This window comes from Lutjanus erythropterus, chromosome 13 (genome assembly GCF_056507025.1).
Source record: "Lutjanus erythropterus isolate fLutEry1 chromosome 13, fLutEry1.hap2, whole genome shotgun sequence".
NCBI lineage: Eukaryota > Metazoa > Chordata > Actinopteri > Lutjaniformes > Lutjanidae > Lutjanus > Lutjanus erythropterus.
This window is the reverse complement of record NC_139329.1, coordinates 12,502,749-12,524,140: the sequence shown is the minus strand read 5'-3', so window position 1 is coordinate 12,524,140 and position 21,392 is coordinate 12,502,749. Positions and strand designations below refer to the sequence as shown.

Here is a 21,392-nt window from a genome sequence, read left to right as displayed (position 1 = left end):
GAAAAAAATATACTGAAAAAATACTGAAGCTATAAAAAATAAGTAACAAGACCTCAGTTCAGTATCATTTTTTATATGGATGGTGACAACCATAGTCTTAAGAGGACATATTTTAAATGTTATGGATGTCTTACTGGTGTGAACACTAAACCTGTGTACTATATATATATATATATATATATATATATATATATATATATATATATATATATATATATATATATATATATACACACATACAGATATACAAATTTTTGTTCCTGTTTCCTTTTTATTCCTCTATAAAAAATAAAACTGACATCAGGAGAGGACTAACTTAAAGAGGGATCCTGATTTTTTTTTTTTAAAGGAACAAACAACACACACACAATGGTTCAGGAAAGCCTTTTCTGCTTTAATACAAAGAAAAGAAGCTTTTAACTTCAGAAAATACAAGATTGGTCTGGATTTTTTTTCTCCTCAAATTGTCATTTTTCCGTTTCCTATGAAATGCTGCTGTTCACTGCTGTTCAAACAGCTCGAATTGAAATACATCCCTTCTTTTGCTTTGGATTCGAAACGTAGGGGATGAACTCCTTGTTTATTTTTTATTTTTTTGTGTGTTTGAGCTGAGAATCAGGCCTTTCCTTAAATGACATTTTAATTTGTATTATTATTTTTAAGTGCCCGCAGTGCCATGTGACACCCTGTCCAGCAGATCCAGAAATGTCCTGTTATGTCCACATATTGCATCCATGCTCACCTCATAAAAACGAGGTACAAGGCAGGGCAAAATTTCTTCCAAAATAGATGTCATATATATATATATATACATACATATATATATATAGCAATCATATATACACATTCGTACATACATATACTAATTTATGTGATGCAAAGAAACAAAAAATGTACACATTTCTTACAAAATCGTAACAAAGACTGGAAAGTGTTTTGTTTGCTCTAGAGCAACATCGTGTAGCTGTTTAGCCTCTGCGAGGATTTGTCCACATTTGTGGAAACCAAAGTAGTCTCCCAGATTTGTGTCCATGTTCAACTGGCACAGAACTCACAGAGAGACAGACAGACAGACGGAGAAACAGAGTATGAGACAGAAAACAGATGGGTGGTCAAACACAGAGGTTGGAATCAATGTAAACGTAAGAGGGGAAAAAAAGGGTGAGATGAAAAGGGATGCATGTGGAAAAGTTGCATGAACCCCCTGACCCATAACAAAAAATGGAAAGGGAAAACTTTTATCAGGGAGTGTTCACATAAAAAAAAAATCACAAACAAATTTTGTGTTCTTTTATTACTAAATATAGTGCAACAATAAACATTGCATTTCTTTCACCCTTTCACTCGCATCTGAGGATGTTAACTTTGCTTTCCACGACTTTTTTCTGTTCTTAACACTTGTTGTGAATACGAGGCGTAAACCCTTGTTCTGTCACTTTTCTGTGCCACAAGGTCAGTCCTCCTTTTTGCAAGAAACAGGCTTCAGATTCAGAGACGTAAACATAACACAGACCCTGCTCAAAACAAGACAAAAAAACAGGAGGAACATAAAGAATAAAAACAGAACAAGTGTTGCTGTTTTGGGCAGCATGTAATTTTGGAAAGGCAGGGCAGTTTGGATGGTGGCGACGGCCCCCGCAGTCAAATAGCCAAATCCTCCAGGAATAAAAACCAAGTGCCCCTCCTGGACAACAGTGTCATGTGCAGGAACAGCTGCGGCCTTTGGACTGGTCGGGCCTTAGAAGGCCTGCTGGGCTGGGTTGTAGTTGAATGTTGTTGGCACGTGTGGCCTCTCTTCCAGCTTGTCATACTCCAGATGAAACTCCTTTGAGATGCAGACACAGTTTTAGTTCTAATCCCCAACATAAAGTCAGCAAAGCTCATCACAGATGCCATTTCAGTAGATAATCAAAGACAAATTCTTACCTTGGCTACTTTCCTCCAGTTAAGACAATCAAAAAAGTAGTAGGTTCCCCTCTCGTAGGCATTGGTCTTCAGTGTTGGCTCCATTCCAGGCGCCCTTGTTATCCAAACCCGCTCCTCTTTGTGGTACCTCCAGTCCCGGTTAAAGCTGGACAGTAAAATTACAGAAAATACTTACTTCCTAGAAAAAGGGAAGAACACAGCGACTGACCTACAACTACTGAAATATCAACTCCAAGACAGGGTGAACTTAAGATAAGACAATATTTCTCCAGTACAAGTACTCACAGCTCTACTGCTGCCAGAAGCTGTAGCAGGTCTCCACCATTCATGTAGTACAGGTAGAACAACAGGTCTTCACCATATCGAGCCAGTTTAATTGCAGCCAACTGGAGGCAGGACAGAAAAGAACAAGAGAATTGGTCAAGTGTCTACATGTACCTGAAGACTGCAACCATTTCTTGTGGCACAGTTCTGAAGCTCATTATTACCTTGTCCCTTATGTGGATATTGGTTAAGTATTCAGAGGGAACATGAAAGTCTGAAAAGGAAAGCACAAGTACGTTAAAGGAATATTACAGAACCAGTCACAACTTTTGTTTCCAAGAACCTCTGCATAGAAAACTCCTGCATCACTAACATAATTTAACAGCAGCATGTTGAATGTTTTCTTTTTCGATGAAGTTATTTCAAAGGGTACACAAGTCATTCACCTAAAATACATGAAAATGTTAGGTTGGAGACCCAATTTACATGTTGGGCCACAGAGCAAAGAAAACAACAGCTGAGCATCTTTGTGTGCTCGGTTCTCATGTGTCATTGGTTTCCACAGTCATGTGACACGGAGCAGCTAACTGTCAGGGCTGTTTATTGGCACAAACATTTAAAAAATATAATAAAAAGGTTTGCATGTCATGCAGCCATCCACAGTTTGTATTTATATGTTATTGTGGATATTTTTAAAAAAGAAATCTATAGCAAATGAGGAACTTGTGAGTATTGAAGCATTAAGGAACTATCGACCGACCCCCAACCACAACTTAAAATGTTTTTACCAAAAAGAAGCTGGTTATACAATAAAGCCTCTGTTAGTCACCAACCACACAAAAGATTCTTGTTAGAGTATAAATCTGATCACTGGTTACACTTTTGTCAGCACCCAGCTGCCAAACGTTTTTGTCCAGTTGCAGCAAAAGCAAACTCACATGGTGGTGGGCTACATTAACTACGATGCCAATTACTGTACATCACAACACCAAAATTTGAACTGAATTGAACAGAGCTGCACAATTAATTTAAAATTTTTCAAAATTAGAAAATGGAAGTGTAATAGATTTTTTGATAAAGGAAAAATGTGGGATGAAACAGAAAAATAATGAAGCACTGTAGCGCTGCAGAGGTGCCCTTGCTTACAAAACTTGTTCTCCAGATGCAAGAAAACATGTTTGTTTGGCTCACTAGTCATGAATCATATTATAATCTCAATAATGGTCAAAATGATCGCAATATTAATTTTTTACCATATCGTGCAGGCCTAAAATTGAATTAGCATTAGTCATTGAGTTGTCATATGTGAACGTTTTGCTTTTCAGTACTGAATGAATGCATCCATGTTGGAGTCAACTGCCAGCTATTTTGTACTAACAAAGCATACTGATACTGAGTACCAGACAAACCTAATTGTGAAGTTTCCTTTAAAAAAAAAAAAACTTCAATATTCAGTCACCATCCAATCACAAGCTTCATCTGTCATCATAAAAATGTCTTCAGACTGGCTCCTCTCACTGCCAAATTTAGAGAGCTAATCCGGACTGCCAAATGATCACTAAAACAAGGTAATGCAAAAAAGATTGAAAAGCCATCCAACCCCACATACTTCACATTGATGTCTTACCGATATCTTGAGGTCGACATGGTGATGAAGCCCAAGGGGAGGCGAACTTGGGGTACAAGTTTCTGTCAGGACAGAAAAGTCATTTCTTATCACTATGAACATCAAAACAGAACACTTGTTTGGACTCATTTTAGATCAAACAGAAAATAAAAGTTCAAACTAACAAAATAAGAAGAATTCAAACTCGTGCACGGATATACTGAAAAGGCAGTGAACAGAAGGGAAGCTTCACTCGCGGATTTTCTTCTGAGTAAGACAAAGAACCCTCACTGTATATGTGCGTACTTTCAAAATCACGAGCCCTGAAAATTTCAGTGGCCTAACTAATCAGGAATCTGTAAGGGAATCGGACTGATACGTGGAATCAATAATGCCACAGGTATCAATAGAATCTCATCAATTCCCATCCCTAATCATTGATATTGTAACTGATATTCTAGTTTGTGGGCAAAAAGTTGTTGCATATTTGGCATCTAAAATATTTTCCACATAATCTGTCTTTTAAGTGTGTACCATTGTAATTACAATATCCAATCACGCTTAATGGGATTTTTGGATTAGTATGATTGTTTGGCTTCAAAATACTTATTGTTATTTACTGCTGAAGATGACTCAAGTTAATATGGCTTTTGTTTTGTTTTTTTACCTTCTGACAGCAAAATGGTACAGAGAGCTAAATCTGTCTCAGCTACATAAAAATCTTTAAAAATCTGTAAAAATGGTATGTCAGTAAAAAGGATGGTGAGCTGGTTCTGGTATGGACCAAGGGAAGAGTTTAACTCAGGTTTATTCAGTGAGAAGGAAAGTTGGACAAATGCCATTGTAACCATGGTAGCCATCTGTGCCTGCAATATGTATTATAGGTCATATAACATTTAACTTTGCTACTGATTTTCATTACTGGACTTTTGAGTTATTAATCCATTTTTCATTTGTTACTGACTGCACAAATGTACTGACTATCACTACTCATTTTTGTTGCTGTATTGCCTGATGCCTGCGTTTTAGACTTAATCCCCTTCAGTTCCTACCAACTTTTCCTCAAGAGGCTCTTGTCTTTTGCAAATAAGACTTTGTTCTTAATGACTTGACTGGTTAATTAGAGGTAAAATAAAAAACCCATGAAACCCTAATAGCAACTATATTTAGAATACAAGATGTGTCTTACTCTGGTGAGTTTAAGTTGAGTCCCAGTGTTGTGAGGTCACTTCCTAGTGCCAGATGGACCATCCCCGGATCAGTCTCTGCTGCTCGGATAAATGTCAGCAGGCCGATCATGCCGAATTGGTCTGTCACCATTCCTGAGGGAATGTTCGTCACCCGACCTGCAGCAGTAGCAGGACAATTAACAGTTCAACAAAAACGCCCAAACTGGACTGTGATCTACAGCTAATACTTACTGTCAATACATTACCTCCATATTTCTAAACCACACTCTGTGCACGCATAGGAGAGCAAACCAATTATTTATTAACAACTGCTGGCCACAGACATACTAATAGACATATGATGATGGTCTGTATCATGCTGAACATACTATCTTTTGGTTTCCTCATGGTAGCCTATTCAGTTATCATCTAACACCAAATGCAGGGTAGAGAGCCCAACTGCCTCACCCCAGTTGTGCGATTAAGAAGGGATGTCTCAGTGGAATTGGAGCGATACGATTGGCTGAGAGGTCTCACCATCGGGCAACACCTGGATCCCTTTCTTCTGGTTGTTGTTCTGTGCTGAGGCTGTCTTGTCTCCGGGGAACTTGGGCCCATCTGCATTGGATGTGCTCTTGCTTGTCGAGCTCAAGTTCTACAAACAAAGAAAAGCAGTTTTAAACACAGAAAACGAAAACATGGAAATTCATCATAAAGAATTCTCTTCGATGTGTAACCTTGACACGCAAACAAAAACAAACAGCTCTTACACTCACAGTTTTGCTGTCATCATTGTTCAACGTGGGGTCCTTATAGTTTGGGCCAGGCAGTGCAGGGAAGTCCTCGTTATGGATGGAGAAATCCTGTGTCTGTTCAGTCGATGGCTTCGTCACCATGCCAACTTGATGATGAACGCAGTGAAGTAGAGATTATAATTCCCCAAAGTGAAATAAGCAATCAATCAAATCCAAGCAAAGGAACATTATAAGCAATTCATGATCTTGTGTATAAAAACAAAGCCTCAGCTTGAATTATGAACCCAACCAAGAGGCAGATATTCTTCTCTTCTCTTCTGGGAAGCTACTGATGTTTGCCCATGTAAAAATAAGACATTTTCTCAAGCCTAATGGCCTACCATAAGGGGCCCGTCCAGCCAGTGGGTTGAGCACCGGTGTTGGGTTTCCAGTCCCTTCTCTCCGACTCCTGTCTGCTAACGCAGGGAAGTCTGACAGATCCAGTCCTGTTACATTTTCACTCCCATCTACAGCAACAGACAGGTTAGGAACTTGAAATGTCACCGTCAACACAATTTAAGTACAATAATGTGGCAATTATTAACTTGATAATCTAATTTTATTACACCATAACTGAATGAAAAAAATAGCCCCCCCATTAGTGATAAATGTTCACCACACAATACTACTGCGTCTGTTTCAGCAGTTGAATAAACTGATCCAATACTTTTGATAATAGAAAGTGAAGTAAAGAATAATGAATGAACCAATCAACACAATATTTTTTATGAAGAATGTCAAGTGCAGCAAGGTGTATTAAAATGTTTGTATGATCAATGTCTCAAAATCAGTGCCACCTTTTTTTAATACTCTACAGAAACAGAGATAAATTCAAAGAGTGTATGTTTAAATAAAACTCCGAACTAATGATCCCTTGATATACTGACCAGGGTCCAACCCACTAACCTGTGCCATTGAAGATGTTGCTCGATAATGAGTTGTTCATCCCAAAAGCCTGATTGCGGTTCATACCAAAACCTGACATGCTGTAATGATACAAGAAAACCACAAGAAAAGTTTCCAAATGTTAACATTCCTTAAAATGACAAAAAATAAACAAAATATTACATCTATAAGGAAACTGCAGGAGACACAAAATTAGATATGCAAAAGGACACATCACAATGAATGAGTTATACAGGATCTGTCTACCTGTTGATGGTGAAAGGCTGGCGTGCTGGTTGCTGTTTGGGCATACAGATGATACTAGGCGAGCTGCGGTTGGGGCTGCCCAACCCCGAACTGCCCATACTATTGGTCCTGCCGCTCATTCCGATGCCTTGACCGACCTGAGAGTGGTTCAGCATGTTTCTCGAGTTCATCGGCAATGTCCCCCTGTTTTAAAATCATCAGCTCTGATTTAGTGGATCCAGATTTTTCACATTTCTGTGTGTACAAACTGTGCACACTCACAAACAAGTGAACACCTTCATACACACCTGCTTGGTGATGGAGGGGTATGGAGGGACATGGTGGGGACCCCCGTTGTGGGAGTGATATGACTTGGTAGCTGCGTGCCTTGTGTTAGATTTCGGTTTAACTGAGGCGTATTGTTCCCCATGCCTCTTACTGAAAATCCGAGTGCACCTGCAGAAGGACATCGAAGAAAAACAGGAAGAAAAAGAAATCATGTCAGAGAAGATTCTTCTGCAAAATGTCCCACAATCAAACTTTCATTTTTTATTGGTAGAAGGTCTTCATAAATGCCTGCGGAGCTCAACTGCATTCATTCTCACAATATTTAAATGCAAGATTTCATTAGACCCCAAAACTGCTACATATGAGAAAATGATTGTAAGAAATTAAAAAAAGGCTTACTTTGTGGACCGTACAAACTTGCACCAAGCTGCGACAGCTGGCCTGATGATGATGGTGAGGGTGAAGAAAGCATCTGAAGGAAAACATTTTAGGACAGAACAGAGTAAGATGCCTTGAAAGTAACTCCTCTGGTGTTAAGTTAAAATAAACATGCAAATATTGGCAATGAACTCACATCTTTGTCCGACCGATGTGGGAACATCGACGGCTGGTTGTAGTACATGCTTTCATCAGTAAAGTCGTTATCGACTACCTCAACGAACTCTACAAATTTCTTTCTAGCACCAAACATGCCTTTCGTCACCTGGAGGGAAAGCAGAACAGCTGTTGAGGATGTACAGGGGAAAAAGCCACAAACACAAATAAAGTTTAAATACACTGATTCCTCTTTGAAACACAGCCCAATAATGCAATATCTCTGTTAAAATACCAAAGTTTCCCCTTATGTACTTTCACTATTGCCATGCCATTAAGGTACAACCATGTTACTATAAATGACAGCACTCCATTTAAGGCTCCAACTAATAATTATCTTCATTATCAACTGATCTGTAGGCGGTGCTCACAATTAATACACACAATCTCCTAAAGCTCAAAGTGCCTCTTCCCATAAATGACAAAGAAAACATAGTAAAACCTGACAGGTCAGAAGATGGAACAAGCAAAGTTGGCAACTAATTTTCTTACAATCAACTTATCAATTTATTGACTGATCATTGCAGCTCTGATAGTGAGCCTCACATTTCTGTTCTAAAGACACTGATTCCTTTTTTAAACTAAAGGTTGCAAATATCACCAAAAGGTTACCTACTAAAGTTTCGCTTTAAACACTTTCAGTGCTGCACAGTGTTGCAGTGTTCAGAATTTTGACTTAAAAAAAGAAAATACTCAAACCGATTAATGGATTATAGAAATGTCAGCCGATTAATTCAATCATCAATTACGCATTGAACTGTTCCAACTGTGACTGCATTTACTCTACGCCATTAAACTTTTAAAACACAGTGCAATATTTTCTATAAGAGCACCTTTAAGTTCAGGCATTCATTAGAAATTTCTTTGTTCTTCATTGTGACATATTTTGCATCTTTGAGTTGTTAAAATAAAGTTTTGAACTGTGTCTACTCTGTACTGATGTACACGCATTTGGGATGAAGATATTGAACTTTTATAACAAAATTAACTAGTTCTCTGATCATTAACATGTATTAAACAAATCATCGACTCCGAAATTAACCTTTAATTTTCTCTCTGGTAAACTTGTAGAGGTAATTAGTATGTTTTGAGAGCCGAATAGTCGCTTAAGTTGACACTGGAGAAAATGAATAGCACCAATGCTAACATGCTAAGGAAGCTAACGTTAGCACGCTAAGTGCTTGAAATCAATCTGTTAGCTTAGCTAGTTTAACGTCAATTTACAAGCGGACTACCCCGACAAGGAGCTAATGACCACAACCGACAGACACCTTTCAACTCCAAAAACCTTGACTTAGCTGCCAAGCATCAGTAACTATCTGGGCCCTCTCTTCCTCCATGTATCCTCCATGTATCCACAGTCAGCTGTCCGTTTGCTCAGCTCAGTGTCCGCTCCTCCGTCTGCAGCAGCAGCAGCGACAATCTGCTGAAGCTAAAGGCTAACGACTCACTCCATGTAGACACGGAGGGAAACGGGGATATACATAGCCCCTGTCAATGGCTTAAATATACATACCGTGCCTGTTTAATATGACGAAAAATAAGTGAAATATCCTCACCGCATCAATTTCCCTTCTCTTCGTTAGATCCAAGATGGCTGTGTGTATTCTGAATCGAAAGAGGGATAGCCTTTACCCTCTGACCTTACAACCTGCTGACCACTTCCGTACACAAAACTGAACAAGTGTGCTCCATCAGGAATAAGGCTGCTCAACAGCCATCAGGGACAGACCAAGAAACAAAAACCCACGAAAAATGATCTAGGTCTATATTTTAAAGTGAATGTAAATGTCAAGCCTCTGCCTCCCTCCTGTGATCACAAGGTGTCTTGCATTAAGAAAATGCTGCCTGTAGTTTTCAGTGCCAGTGTCAGAATATTCAAATACAGATACCTTGTTTGTTTTTGTTAAATTTTCTCAGACAAGTGTGATATGAAACTAAAGCAGAAATTTGTGTCACAGGAATAAATAAATATAAATATTTATTTTCCTCTTATACTGCTATGTATCCATCTAGTTTTGGTGTGAGTTGCAGAGATTTCATCGTCATGTGCTCAGGCCAAAAGAAGAAGAAAAAAAAAAACCTCAAAACCAATGTCCCTTTGCAGAAATCATGACCCAGTTACTAAAGATTATCCATAGACTTTATTATGAACAGTTTCATGTAGGAGCTACCAATTACTTTTTTAAAATGTACTTTTTGGTGGTTTGAGCACCACAATCCAAGTGCCATCTACTCCCATTATATGTGAGAGAAAACATACAACACAAATATGTATATTCTTCAAGTGAAAGGCTCATTTCATGGATGAAACAGTCTCAGTAAAAAAATCAAAAATGCAAATCTCCTTCAAAAAAGACTCCAAGGCACACTGTAAGGTTTGTATGGAATTAAAATGTCTTTACTTTTCATAACAAAAGAGCTAAAAAATTACAATATAATGCAAATATGCATTTTTGATTGAGACATGACCTGTCCCTTTAAAGTTGGAGTACTACTCAGGCAAAGCAGGTACCTGCCTTGTGACCCCAGAAATCCAGGGCCCCAAAAGTTCCCAGTTGTTTTGTGCTAAATTAATTAAAAAATAGTTTATTAGTATGCACCACAAAAACAAAATCTAACCTATTATAATAAGGGCCTTATGACAGCCCTGCTTTATAAGGACCTGTATTGAAGAGGGGCCCTGTATCAGAATGTAGTTTTATGACCTTCATTATTTGAGTTGTGTGCTTACATGTTGCATATTCCTGATTCCTAATCTGTGTTTAATAAAACAACCATGCAGCAAATCTGGAGCCAGATAGTCTCAGAAACTGCGCAGAGCATAGAAAGTGGGGGTTCACTGGAACCCAGTGGGTCCCCCGGCAGGTTAATTTGAATCACCACATTTTTACCGGAGTGATCACAGCATCTCATCCAGTTAGCACTCCAGTGTAATTGCAGGTTCAAATATCGTAGGCTACTTATCGGTATTACAGTTGAACCTAAAGGCTCATTCTAAAGTTTGGAAACAGGATCTTAACAAAATAAACTTTTCAACATGGAAGACCATGAGACATGGTTGAAAGCTTTGTAACATCAGGTTACTCATGCTTGTATTTAGAAGTTTTTGAAGCTTTTCTATACCTTTTTAACAGCAGACATTTTAACTTGTCAGTAAAAAGCAACAATTAATAACGCCTGTGTTTTCTGCTATGACATATCAAACTGTCTGCTGTGAACAGGGTCTGATGTGGCAGTCACATGGTGCTCTCTGTGTGCTTGGCCTGGGTCATTGCTGTTGCCTGTTTGAGGCCCCCGGGCAGTGAGTGGATAAGGACAAGGACAAGTGCTAAAAACAGTCTGTCAGTGAGTGAAAACAGACAAGGGCCAAAACTCGTGATAGGGAAAATGAAATTCCTTCTCAGTTTTATCTAGTTGGAAAATAGTTCTAATGAAGGCATGCAAGATAGCATGTGCAAATCACACCTCAGGCAGGTAGGGATGACATGCCACTTACAGTTCAGGGGATGTAATACAGAAACTGAGTCTTTTCCCAGTGTGGTATTATGGAACCAAATCCTAACTAACTTTAGGAATCTTAAGAATCTTAAGAAATCCTGAATACTCAATCCAACATTACTTATTAACTTCTATGTCTGTTACCTTGCAATCAATGCTACTTTTCTCCTCTCTCTGAACTGAACAACTTTGTAACTGCTGTTTTCTTTTATAACTGAAACATATAAAGAAATGAAGCAAAAACAGTGACAGGAACTTGACTTAAAGACATGATTTAGAGGTATTTGATAACATCTGTTGAGAAATGTGGTCTAGACTGGTACTGTTGCCTAGTTAGTCAGTTAGTTACTATTACAGGAGGAAAACTGAATCTGAGGACAATTTTACCGCTTTCCTAAAGTTTATTTAACATTTTGGGAAGTTAGGATGCTGGTGTAATAGCACACTTTTCCTTTTTTAAGTCAAGATAGGAACATTCACTCAGGAACTCATCTTTAATGTCTTTTTTCCTAAATCAGCTCTAAATACCATAGTTACCAAACACTTGCAATAAATGCTGAAAGTCAGTAAGTTCCTAAAATATGGCCCCAGGACTAATGATGCAGACACACCAAGGCCACTGATATATGTCAAACTGACAAATCCAATTAATTTTCTTTGGGAAGGAGTGAATCTGGCTGCACCATGCATGATGGGTACAGTGAACTGACAGACAGTTCGCTGCTAGAGCTCCACTTTCAGGTCTTGTCTAATACAATGCAGCAGACTCACAAAAGTCTGATTAAACTGTGAAACTAGGCATTTTTGTTCAAATATGAAATGAGATTTTGTTACTGCATTGCCTATTTTTTCCCTAAAATGTTTTCAGAAACATATTTTAGTGTACCATTTACCTGAAAAATTAACAACTTTGTGACCCAGCTGCCATGATGAAAAGATTTCAGCCGAAGCCAAGCACTGGTCAGAGCATGGGGTGTTCAGTTGCATGAAGATCCATCATAGCTTAGCATCATAGCATAGACTTAGTGTGTCTGCACCATGATGCCAGAGATGTACCTGCTTTTGAACCATATGCTTGTGTTATGTACTTACACATAGTGTTATTTTCTGAGGACATACACAACCATTGCCCCCAAATGGACACAGGACATGTGTATGCAAACAAAAGCAAATATAAAAAAATATAAAAGCAAATAAAACAAATATACTGTATCTCAGGCCTATGACTCCCCCACAAGAGATTAATAGGAAATTCTAAACTATACGCCCACATTTAAAACTAAAACATGAGCTCTCGTTTTCTTGGGACTACATTTAACTTTATTTCCCTTCCACCGCTGAAACATTTCAAAACAGCCAATGATTTATGACAGTCTAAGTCAGAGCAAAACTCCCTGTTTGGCCCACTTGTCTGGTCCAGTGGCACAGACCCAGAACTGCGTACGGGCCGATTAAAGTAGAATGTAAATGACCTTCGCTGCTCTTTCATCACAAAGCACTTCTTATGCTTATCCATGGCACCCTGCCCCTTCCCGTCTCTCTCTCTCCCACCTCTGTCATCTCGGAGAAGAAGGGGGAAAGTCATTAGGCTCAAATGGGGAGGAGAGAGTAGCTAGTGGTTGCTATCACCATGAAAGTCAGGGCAAAGCTCAGAGGCTCTGAGAGATAGTGGGAGGACTGCACTGGGGAATATCTGCCCAGAGAATACAATGCCTTTTCAGCTCATTAACTTGGATAAACAAATGGCTTACTGTAGGAGATGCTGAGAGTCATGGACATCAGCAGGCAAACATTGGAAAGTAGGTGTTTTTCAATTGTCATTGTGATCATCCTTATGCTTGTTGTGTTTTCTGTTTTCTTGTTGATCACTGGTGATACTTAATCTCACAATTAGCATGGCTTTTACAACATGAAAGGGTGTAATTTAGCATCATAGAAATGTAATTGCTGCTACATGCAGCTTTATGCTGAGTACAATGCAATGCACTGTGACAAGCTTGCTTTGTTTTCACATTTTATCAAGATCAATAACTCCAGAGGGGCGGTGGAAGAGCATTACTGGGATGCCATTAACGTGAAGACGCCAACCCTCATCTGGCACTAAATTGATGTGGAGGACCAGTTGTGTTTCACAGACAGTGAGGAAGATGGGTAATGCCATGCGAGGTGTGATCGCCTTCATCCCCTCAGAGCGCTGCCAACGCTTCTTAGTAGGGGACATGAAGGAGATGCCACTTGATCGGACCCTGGACCTGAGCAGCCGGCAGCTGCGGCGTCTACCTGTCACTGCCTGCGTCTTCAATGAGCTGGTGAAACTCTACCTGAGTGACAACAACCTGAGCAGTTTACCAACTGAGCTGCAGGGCCTGAAGAAGCTGCAGCTGCTGGCCCTGGACTTTAACTGCTTTGAGGAGCTCCCTGCAGCTGTGTGCAGGTTGCCCCAGCTCAGCATCCTTTACCTGGGCAACAACAGACTTTACCGCCTCCCCAAAGAGCTGAGAGACCTCAAGGAACTTAGTACTCTGTGGCTTGAGACTAATTGCTTCACTCAGTTCCCTAAAGTGGTTTGTGAGCTCACTAACCTGAAGACCCTGCACCTTGGTTATAATCAGATACAGAGTCTACCAAGAGAGCTCAGCAGGCTGGAGGAGCTGAGAAGTGTCTGGCTTGCAGGGAACCAGCTGGCAGAGTTCCCACCGGTGCTGCTGGAAATGCACTTTTTAGCCGTCATCGATGTGGATCGGAACAGAATCCGCCGCTTCCCAGGTCTGTCTCATATGCAGGGGTTGAAACTCGTCATCTATGACCACAACCCCTGCGTTAACGCCCCGGCAGTGGCTGAGGGAGTCAGGAGAGTCGGGCGCTGGGCGGACAGCTCGGATGATGAACAGGAAGAAGATGGGTCAAAAGCAGTGAGCGAGACGACAGAAGAGGTCACAGAAGCACACCCTGAAGAGGAGCACAACATTTAGGGTTAAGGAACAAAGCGACCTTCAGCTGTGGCGGGGCCTGGCCGAACTGGATGACATTGAAGTGGAACACTTAAAGCAGAGTGGTGTGTTGTGCATCAGGCTGATGGCTGGTCCATGTATGGTAAAGACAATCCTATGAGCTTTAAAAGACACAAAGTAGTCCAAAAACATGGCCTGCACAAAATGGGAAATAAAAAACCTGTTTAAGATGTTTGGTTACTTACACTGAAAGAAATGTTTGTGTCTTATTTGAATTTGTAAAACTTATTGCATATGTCTTCAAACAGGTAGCTGCAACTAGAGCTTGACCAATAATGAGTATTTGGGGCCAATATTAGAGTAAAGGAATTCTGATATTGATATATGGGAATATATAGAATATATACATAAACACATCTTTTTGCAGTGATCTCACAAACGTGGCTACCAAACATATTTTAGAGTTTAACAAAAAACTTTTTTGCCCAAAATGTCATCAGGGCACAGAAACTTTAAACTATTTTTAATCATTATATATAAGCATTTAAAAAAGCACACATGCTCAAAGAGAGTAAAATATATGTATTAAACTCGAGAAAAAAGGTCAAATACACAGAATGCTGCCCATAAAGCTAACAGATGAAAATAGTCTGCATTGTTGCCTGTTCAAAATCATATTACTAATATTGATGCATATCAGACAACATATGTGCCAGTAGGCCAATATTTATTGGGCCAGTCATAAGCCAATCAATGTAAATCTGTTGGGTTCTAGTTGCCACAACAATAATAGCATTGTAAATTTCTATTAATTTTCACCAACCAACCACCAGATTTTCTATCAGCCAAAAAGTTTTGGACTGTCTTATTTTATGGTACAGGACATATATCAGGATTTTTACATAACCATTTAATCACAACCGTTCTAGCAGGCAAGCATTCCTAATAAATATCTGTGGTGTGTTTGATGGACTATGCTGTATTTACACTTTTCTAGTAAATTGACTATTCAGTTAATTACCTTACCCTTACCTGGGCCCTATTTCAGAAAGTGGTAGTAAGTTTTTATCCTAGGACTACACTCTGTGTGTTTTTATGATCAACTCTTGAGACAAGCTGCACATTTTTTTAAACCTGCTTCCTGGGCCAGGCTCCTGTAGTGCTATTTATCCATCTAGTTTGTTTTAGAGCGAGTTGCTGAGTTTTAGAGATATCATCCATGGAGATGCCTGCCTTTTCTCTAATATAATGGAAGGAGACGACACTTGACTTGTGGTCCTCAAAGTGCCAAAATAAAATAGGTTTAAAAAACTCAAAAGCAATATTTCTTTGCAGGAATCATGACCTGGTTAGTCAAGTTAAGCCACAGACATTGTTGTGAGCACTTTAATGTAGGAACTACTTTCTTTCTATGGTATAGTAGTTCCTACATGAAACTGTTCATAACAAGGTCTGTGGTAAGTACAGCTGGATATCATTTGGAAAGTACCAGTATCAGTACCAGTGCCCTTAAAGTGATACCAATACCAATGGAGAACTTCATTTGGTAACTCTTTTGAAGGTTCTTCTTTACGAAGAGTGCTTGCAGTGATTGGCTGCAAGTAAAACCATATAAATAGTCTTTTTTTCCAGATCTGGGTACCAAAAATCAATAAATTGATACTTTAAAGGTAATGGATAGTGTGGGTCATTATTTTTGGAGAGAGACATTGTTTTTCAACACATTTCTTGCCATTTTGAGCACCTCAAGCTGCCATATATACAAGAGAAGGCAGACACTACAGCTAATATCTCCGAAACTCACAACAAAACAAACTACATGGATAAATGTAAGAAGAAAAGTATATATTTTTGATTTGGGAATGAACTGTCCCTTTAAATCAGCAAAAGGCATGAGATGACAGCACATACGCAACTAAAAGGTCATGTGAGACGTCTTTCTTTATAGTGCAGGAAGTGAGGAAAAAAGATTTCATCACACAAATTCTCATCCCAGCAGAGTCTGAGATAATATCTGTACCTGCAGAGGCTAAATACAGTGAAGTTTTTAATACCACTGATGGATGGTTTAAGTCAATTAGTGCATTCCTTATCCAGACCAATGCATAATTCATCTGATAGATTGGGGCTGTGGCTTTGAATGAAGACTACTAATGGGCCCTAATATCATCACCATAACGTTCTAATATGAAACAGATTCTGAGTGCAGCTTTCCAATTCCTCCATGTACCAGGAAAATGTTCTGTAAACAACATTAAATGTCACTCCACAATGAATCATTTTGCACATTCTGAATCCTTTCTAAGAAAAAGGAAAACCGATTGAAAACGGACCATAAACCATCCCTTTTACTGGAAATGTGATTATTTCACACAGTATGAACACAATGAGCTACTGTATTTCCAGCTACAACAACTGTCATTGTACATATATAAGTAACACTAGAGATTCACTGAACATTAAAGGCATCTTTCTGTTTAATCATTCAAATACTGTACAGTGCATGATGGAGATAAATGTCTTGATTCTGTCGTACTGCCCTCCATCACACCTGAATCCAAAAAATTAAGATGTGAGAAAATTGGTTATATTTAGTATAATAACAAAATCAGGCTCTTCTGAATTTATTATATCTATCTTTTTACATGGATATGTCTTGAAAGAGAGCATAAACACAACATGAAAGCACCATGTACATATAAAGTCCCTTCTCATACTAATACAAAAGCCGATCATAAGTGGAATACAAACTTTAACTGTGTCAAGACCTTTTATTGCAAATATTTTCAAACTATTTATTTCATGAACTTATCTAACAGTGCATTTTATTTTCATATTGTACAAAAATATGAGTGAGCATTTTTCTCATCACTTTATATTTCATCATGTGTCTTTGGTCCTCTGACTCTGGTTTCAAGTTAAATGTCACTGTTACAATAAGCTGAATCAAAGGGTGCCGACTATACATGCAAAAACTATATTTTTTGTTCTTATCAATGTAACCTTTTTTTTAATTCTTGTGATTTTTTAAAAAATTCTTTTTTGACAAGATTTGTCCAAAAAATCTTTTTGTTTTAGCCAATTATTTTTTGAGGATTTTATCAGAATAATATAAACATTTGTATACTAAAGGTACATCACATTCAAGCATGTAAAAACAGTCATGACTTTGTCTCAAGTGTTTAAAAAAAGAAATGTTTGATATCTTGTATTTTCCATTAAAATTTTGAGGTAATATAAAAGGCTTGTATTGGTCACTGTTAAAGTACAATTTCATATAATACAGTCAGATGTAATAATGGAAATCATATAATTGTTAACTGTGTTTTTTGATGCTTTCTGATTTGAAACGAGCTATATTTTGTCAATTTAACATATGAGAGAGAAATAATGTGTATATTAGGTGTATATTAAAAGGTTCAAAATCTAATAATCAAGACTGATTTAAAAAAAAAAAACATATTTTCAAAAATCAGCTTTTTACAAAGTGAGCAACAGAAAATGTGTGCATACTGACAGCAGTAGATCTCAAATGATACAAAGCCAGGGCAAAAAAATTCTGTTGATAGTTCGAGTTTCTTTATTATTTGACTGACATGCCACCCAAACTTTTAGGAGAGAAAACAAAGAAAGAAGTGCACTGTGGTATGTTTATTTCATTTATTCAAAGCACTAATAATAACACATATAACTTAAGAGGCATTTTATTCTGCATGACAGAGTCCAAGATGACATATTATGAGTTTAGCAATATCTTTGGTACAAAATTATATAGCAACTTAACTTACACAAATCCTTACATAATGTTGCCTAAAGTGTTAAATACATGGAGCCATATCACCTTCATTTAATTAGCTTTCACAACAGCACCAATTTCAAAATAGTAACTTGACTGATCCTTCTTATACTGTAGGTTTCTGTATGTTAAATACAAACATACTAATTTACAGACTTATTAACAAACTTACATCACTTAAAAGACCCATCTAAAATATATTGGTGCTTTGTAAAGGAAAACACAATAAATACCATTTTCACAAAGAGTGGAAAACACACTGTAACAGATACTGAAGACAACGATCAGATGGAATGAACATGAACATTGTGAAAGCATTTAATTTAACCAAATGTGCCACCGCAGTTACATCCCCCGTCAGACTGAGACAGAAGGTCTCTATTTGCACGATGAAGAAGCAACAAATTCCTTATGTCCCTCAGGCTGGACCCTTTACACATTTATTCTAAGAACTTATTAAAAACAAAGACACTTTTTAGACACATCTTCCAGATCTAATTGCACTGAGAGAACCTCTGAGATAATGCATCACGAGGCTTGTTTATGCGTATCCTCTAAATGGGGTGGGAAACACTTTTGGATATTCCAACTGCCGAAAACCAGCTCAAAATTTAGTTTCATGTAGAGATCAGCTACATTCACAAACAGAATCAAGTCTACTGATGCTTGAACTGGTAATCAGAAGAGCCTATATCTACTTAAATTATTATGGCAGGATTGTCAATAGAGCTGCAACTAATGACTATTTTCATTGTTGATTAATCTGCTAATTATTTTCTTGATTAATCAATTAGCAGTTTGGTCTTTAAAATGGCAGAAGATGGTGAAAAATGTCGATCACAGTTTTCCAAAGCCTAAGATGCTGTCCTCAAATCCCTGTTGTCCACAACCCAAAAATATTCAGTTTATTGCCACCATGGAGTGAAAAAAACAGAAAATAGTCACATTTAGGAAGCTGGAGGCAAAAAAATGGACTTTTACTTTAAAAAATTACTCAAACGGTCTTTAACGGTTGACAACTAATTGATAAATTGTTTCAGTTCTAATATAAGGGTGTATCAGCTACCACAGACCAGTCATGATGTGAGAAAAAGGTGCCTTCCAGCACATCGGAGAAGCAAAATGTGGTTCAACTGACTTTAAAAGTGGGTGTTCATTTGTTAATGGTAATGCAATATTCTTGAGGGCAATACTGTTAGACAAGCCAACTCTGGAATGTATTAACTCCTGCTATGGGCATCATTAAAAACTCAGATGGCACAAACATAAGACTGTAGAAATCCCACTGAACAGACAATAAGCAGAAAGAAATGAGCAGAGGTAAAAGTTAATGAGGTAAACTGTTCTCAAGACAAGACAACAAGCTGTAGTTAGTTAAGTAAAACAACACAGGTATTATATTATCATGCATTTGTATTTAGGCCAACTCAAAAACTGTTTGTGGTTTGTTTGAGTCAGTCAGTATCTCTCACATCACATTCAATATCTGCAAAAGAGCGATGGGACAATGTGCGGCATTACAGCAGACGTTATAGGACTTTAATAGTGTGCAGTGCCACGGCTCACAGGCTCATCCACGGCCCAGGTCTCTGGCGGAGTGTTGTCTCCCCCGGCTGAGGCAGCTGACCACCATCCAGCACATCAGAGCTGTTTGTCTCCTCGGGCACCAGAGACTCATGAGGCCCTTCCTCCTTGATATCTGGCATATCAGCTGCAGAGGCATCTGGGACCAGTGAAGGCTTCTTTGACAAATTCTCCACTGCTTTGTCATTCTCCTGCATATCAGATGGCTCATCCACAGATCCAATCACTTTAGGAGCAGTTAGTTCTTTCTGTGAGTTCTCCTTCTCCATGCGCTTACGCACCTCCTCTCTCCTCTGCTGGATGCGGGTGTTGTCTCCCATCATCACCCTTACTCTCAGTTGGTCTGGAGGCCAGAGCCCACCCCATATGAACTGCAGGTAGCTGAACAGCACAATGACACTGAGGAAGGCAAAGTTGGTGGCCACACCGATCACTGCAGACGTCAAGGGGAAGTTGTACAGAACATATCTTATACCAGTGAAGTAAGCGTGGATACGGAGCTGAGATGAGTAGATCTGCACCCGCTTGGACTGGATCTCAATGACAGCACCAATGGTAGGTTGATAAGCATTTGTCTTGTAGTCTGAAAAGAGCTCAACTTCTATGAGCTGCTTCTGCTCAGCCATCCCAGTCAGAAGGAAAGGGGAGAACAGTAAAGTACTCATGCTCTGCAGAAGGCTGGAGCGGTAGTGCAGCATTGTAGATCGTCCCACTGATGAGACAGTCTTCCCACCTTTGCTGTAAGAAGACATCTTGACCATGAACATACCCAGCTGTTCATTCACTGGAGACTCTGGCATCTCCAACTCCAAAGATATGCGGTAAGGCTGACCATATGCCATCACCTGGTCCCTCTCATTCTTCATGAAAGAGATGTTGGCTGTGGGGAATGAGCAAAGTGCTGACTCTGAGGCATCACAATCAGAGGTGTAGTAGAAGTGCACAGGGGTGGAGAAGCTCACAGTGGGCATGTAGGAGTAATAGAAGCTCCCATAAAGAAAGATGGCCACCCAAAGGAGCAGCACCAGGACACAGAACAGGATGGCAGCCTGAAATAAAGTCCTCCGGGCTTTAAGGAGAGTCACAGCCGCCACATCGTGCAGCCAGTGCAGAATCGGTGCCATCGCACCCCCCATCGTGTCTGATCCGGCCGAACTTCCTCTGGTCCTGGTTTGGGCTCTTGATCCTCCTTCGAGCCCTGCTGACTGCTGCCTCTCTGGTGGATCCTCTTTATGTTCATACATCAGTGGGTGGCTCCCCTCCCAAACTGTATAACTAATTGCTTATCTTCGCCCTCCCATGTCTATAGTCTCTTCAGCTAAGCTAACCATACGCACAATTAGCTAAGACCCAAGTTTTATCTTGTTAACCTAATGGCCGCTAGTTTGGTCCACACGCTAGGTAAGCTACTCGACAAGAATCAAAATATCCTAATTTTTTTGAGGTCGAACGTTTATGTTTTCTCAATATTTGCTCGGAGGGTCTCTACTAAGCTCTTTAGCAACTTGACGATAGACAGCAGTGACTGCTACATACAAAACATGACCTTATGAACCGGAAGATAACACCTTCTTCTGCAAACAGCAGAAGTCGTGTCTAGATGGTAACCCCATAGCCGTGACAGATCTCGTGAGAGTGATAGCTTTAAACCATGTCAGCTTTCCCTAGCTTTGACTCTTTCCATTTTGTATGTTCCTAAACGGATATTTTTTGTCCCTGGGGAGACCTTAACCACAGATTTGTCACATTAGAAAATAATTAACTCGTACATCGCATACACTGAAAAAA

General features: G+C 39.1%; 3 protein-coding genes across 5 annotated transcripts; 1 reads left to right on the top strand and 2 right to left on the bottom strand.

Moving 5' to 3' along the window:
* Positions 1 to 1,275: 1,275 nt before the first annotated feature.
* Positions 1,276 to 9,484, bottom strand: cnot2 (CCR4-NOT transcription complex, subunit 2). 3 transcript variants are annotated; one of them, XM_084733325.1, is made up of 15 exons: positions 9,332 to 9,484; positions 7,753 to 7,881; positions 7,578 to 7,650; positions 7,199 to 7,346; positions 6,912 to 7,094; positions 6,666 to 6,745; positions 6,101 to 6,226; positions 5,736 to 5,866; positions 5,503 to 5,620; positions 4,986 to 5,142; positions 3,818 to 3,879; positions 2,415 to 2,464; positions 2,212 to 2,312; positions 1,927 to 2,071; positions 1,276 to 1,825 (listed from the first exon to the last, which is right to left on the bottom strand). In XM_084733325.1, the coding sequence occupies exons 2-15, from the start codon at positions 7,867 to 7,869 to the stop codon at positions 1,739 to 1,741; spliced, it is 1,578 nt and encodes a 525-aa protein (XP_084589451.1). In that variant the 5' UTR covers positions 7,870 to 7,881; positions 9,332 to 9,484; the 3' UTR covers positions 1,276 to 1,738. The 3 variants fall into 3 exon arrangements, with proteins under 3 accessions (XP_084589451.1, XP_084589454.1, XP_084589453.1); XM_084733328.1 differs by having other exon boundaries at positions 5,742 to 5,866; XM_084733327.1 differs by lacking the exon at positions 9,332 to 9,484 and adding an exon at positions 9,044 to 9,205.
* Positions 9,485 to 12,940: 3,456 nt separating this feature from the next.
* On the top strand, positions 12,941 to 14,574 carry lrrc10 (leucine rich repeat containing 10). The gene is made up of 2 exons (XM_084734700.1): positions 12,941 to 13,072; positions 13,297 to 14,574. The coding sequence occupies exon 2, from the start codon at positions 13,382 to 13,384 to the stop codon at positions 14,243 to 14,245; it is 864 nt and encodes a 287-aa protein (XP_084590826.1). The 5' UTR covers positions 12,941 to 13,072; positions 13,297 to 13,381; the 3' UTR covers positions 14,246 to 14,574.
* A 4,851-nt stretch (positions 14,575 to 19,425) lies between these two features.
* Positions 19,426 to 21,172, bottom strand: LOC146316254 (seipin-like). Its single transcript, XM_084733487.1, has one exon. It carries the CDS (start codon positions 20,846 to 20,848, stop codon positions 19,583 to 19,585), a length of 1,266 nt encoding a protein of 421 aa, XP_084589613.1. The 5' UTR covers positions 20,849 to 21,172; the 3' UTR covers positions 19,426 to 19,582.
* Between the last annotated feature and the right edge of the window lie 220 nt (positions 21,173 to 21,392).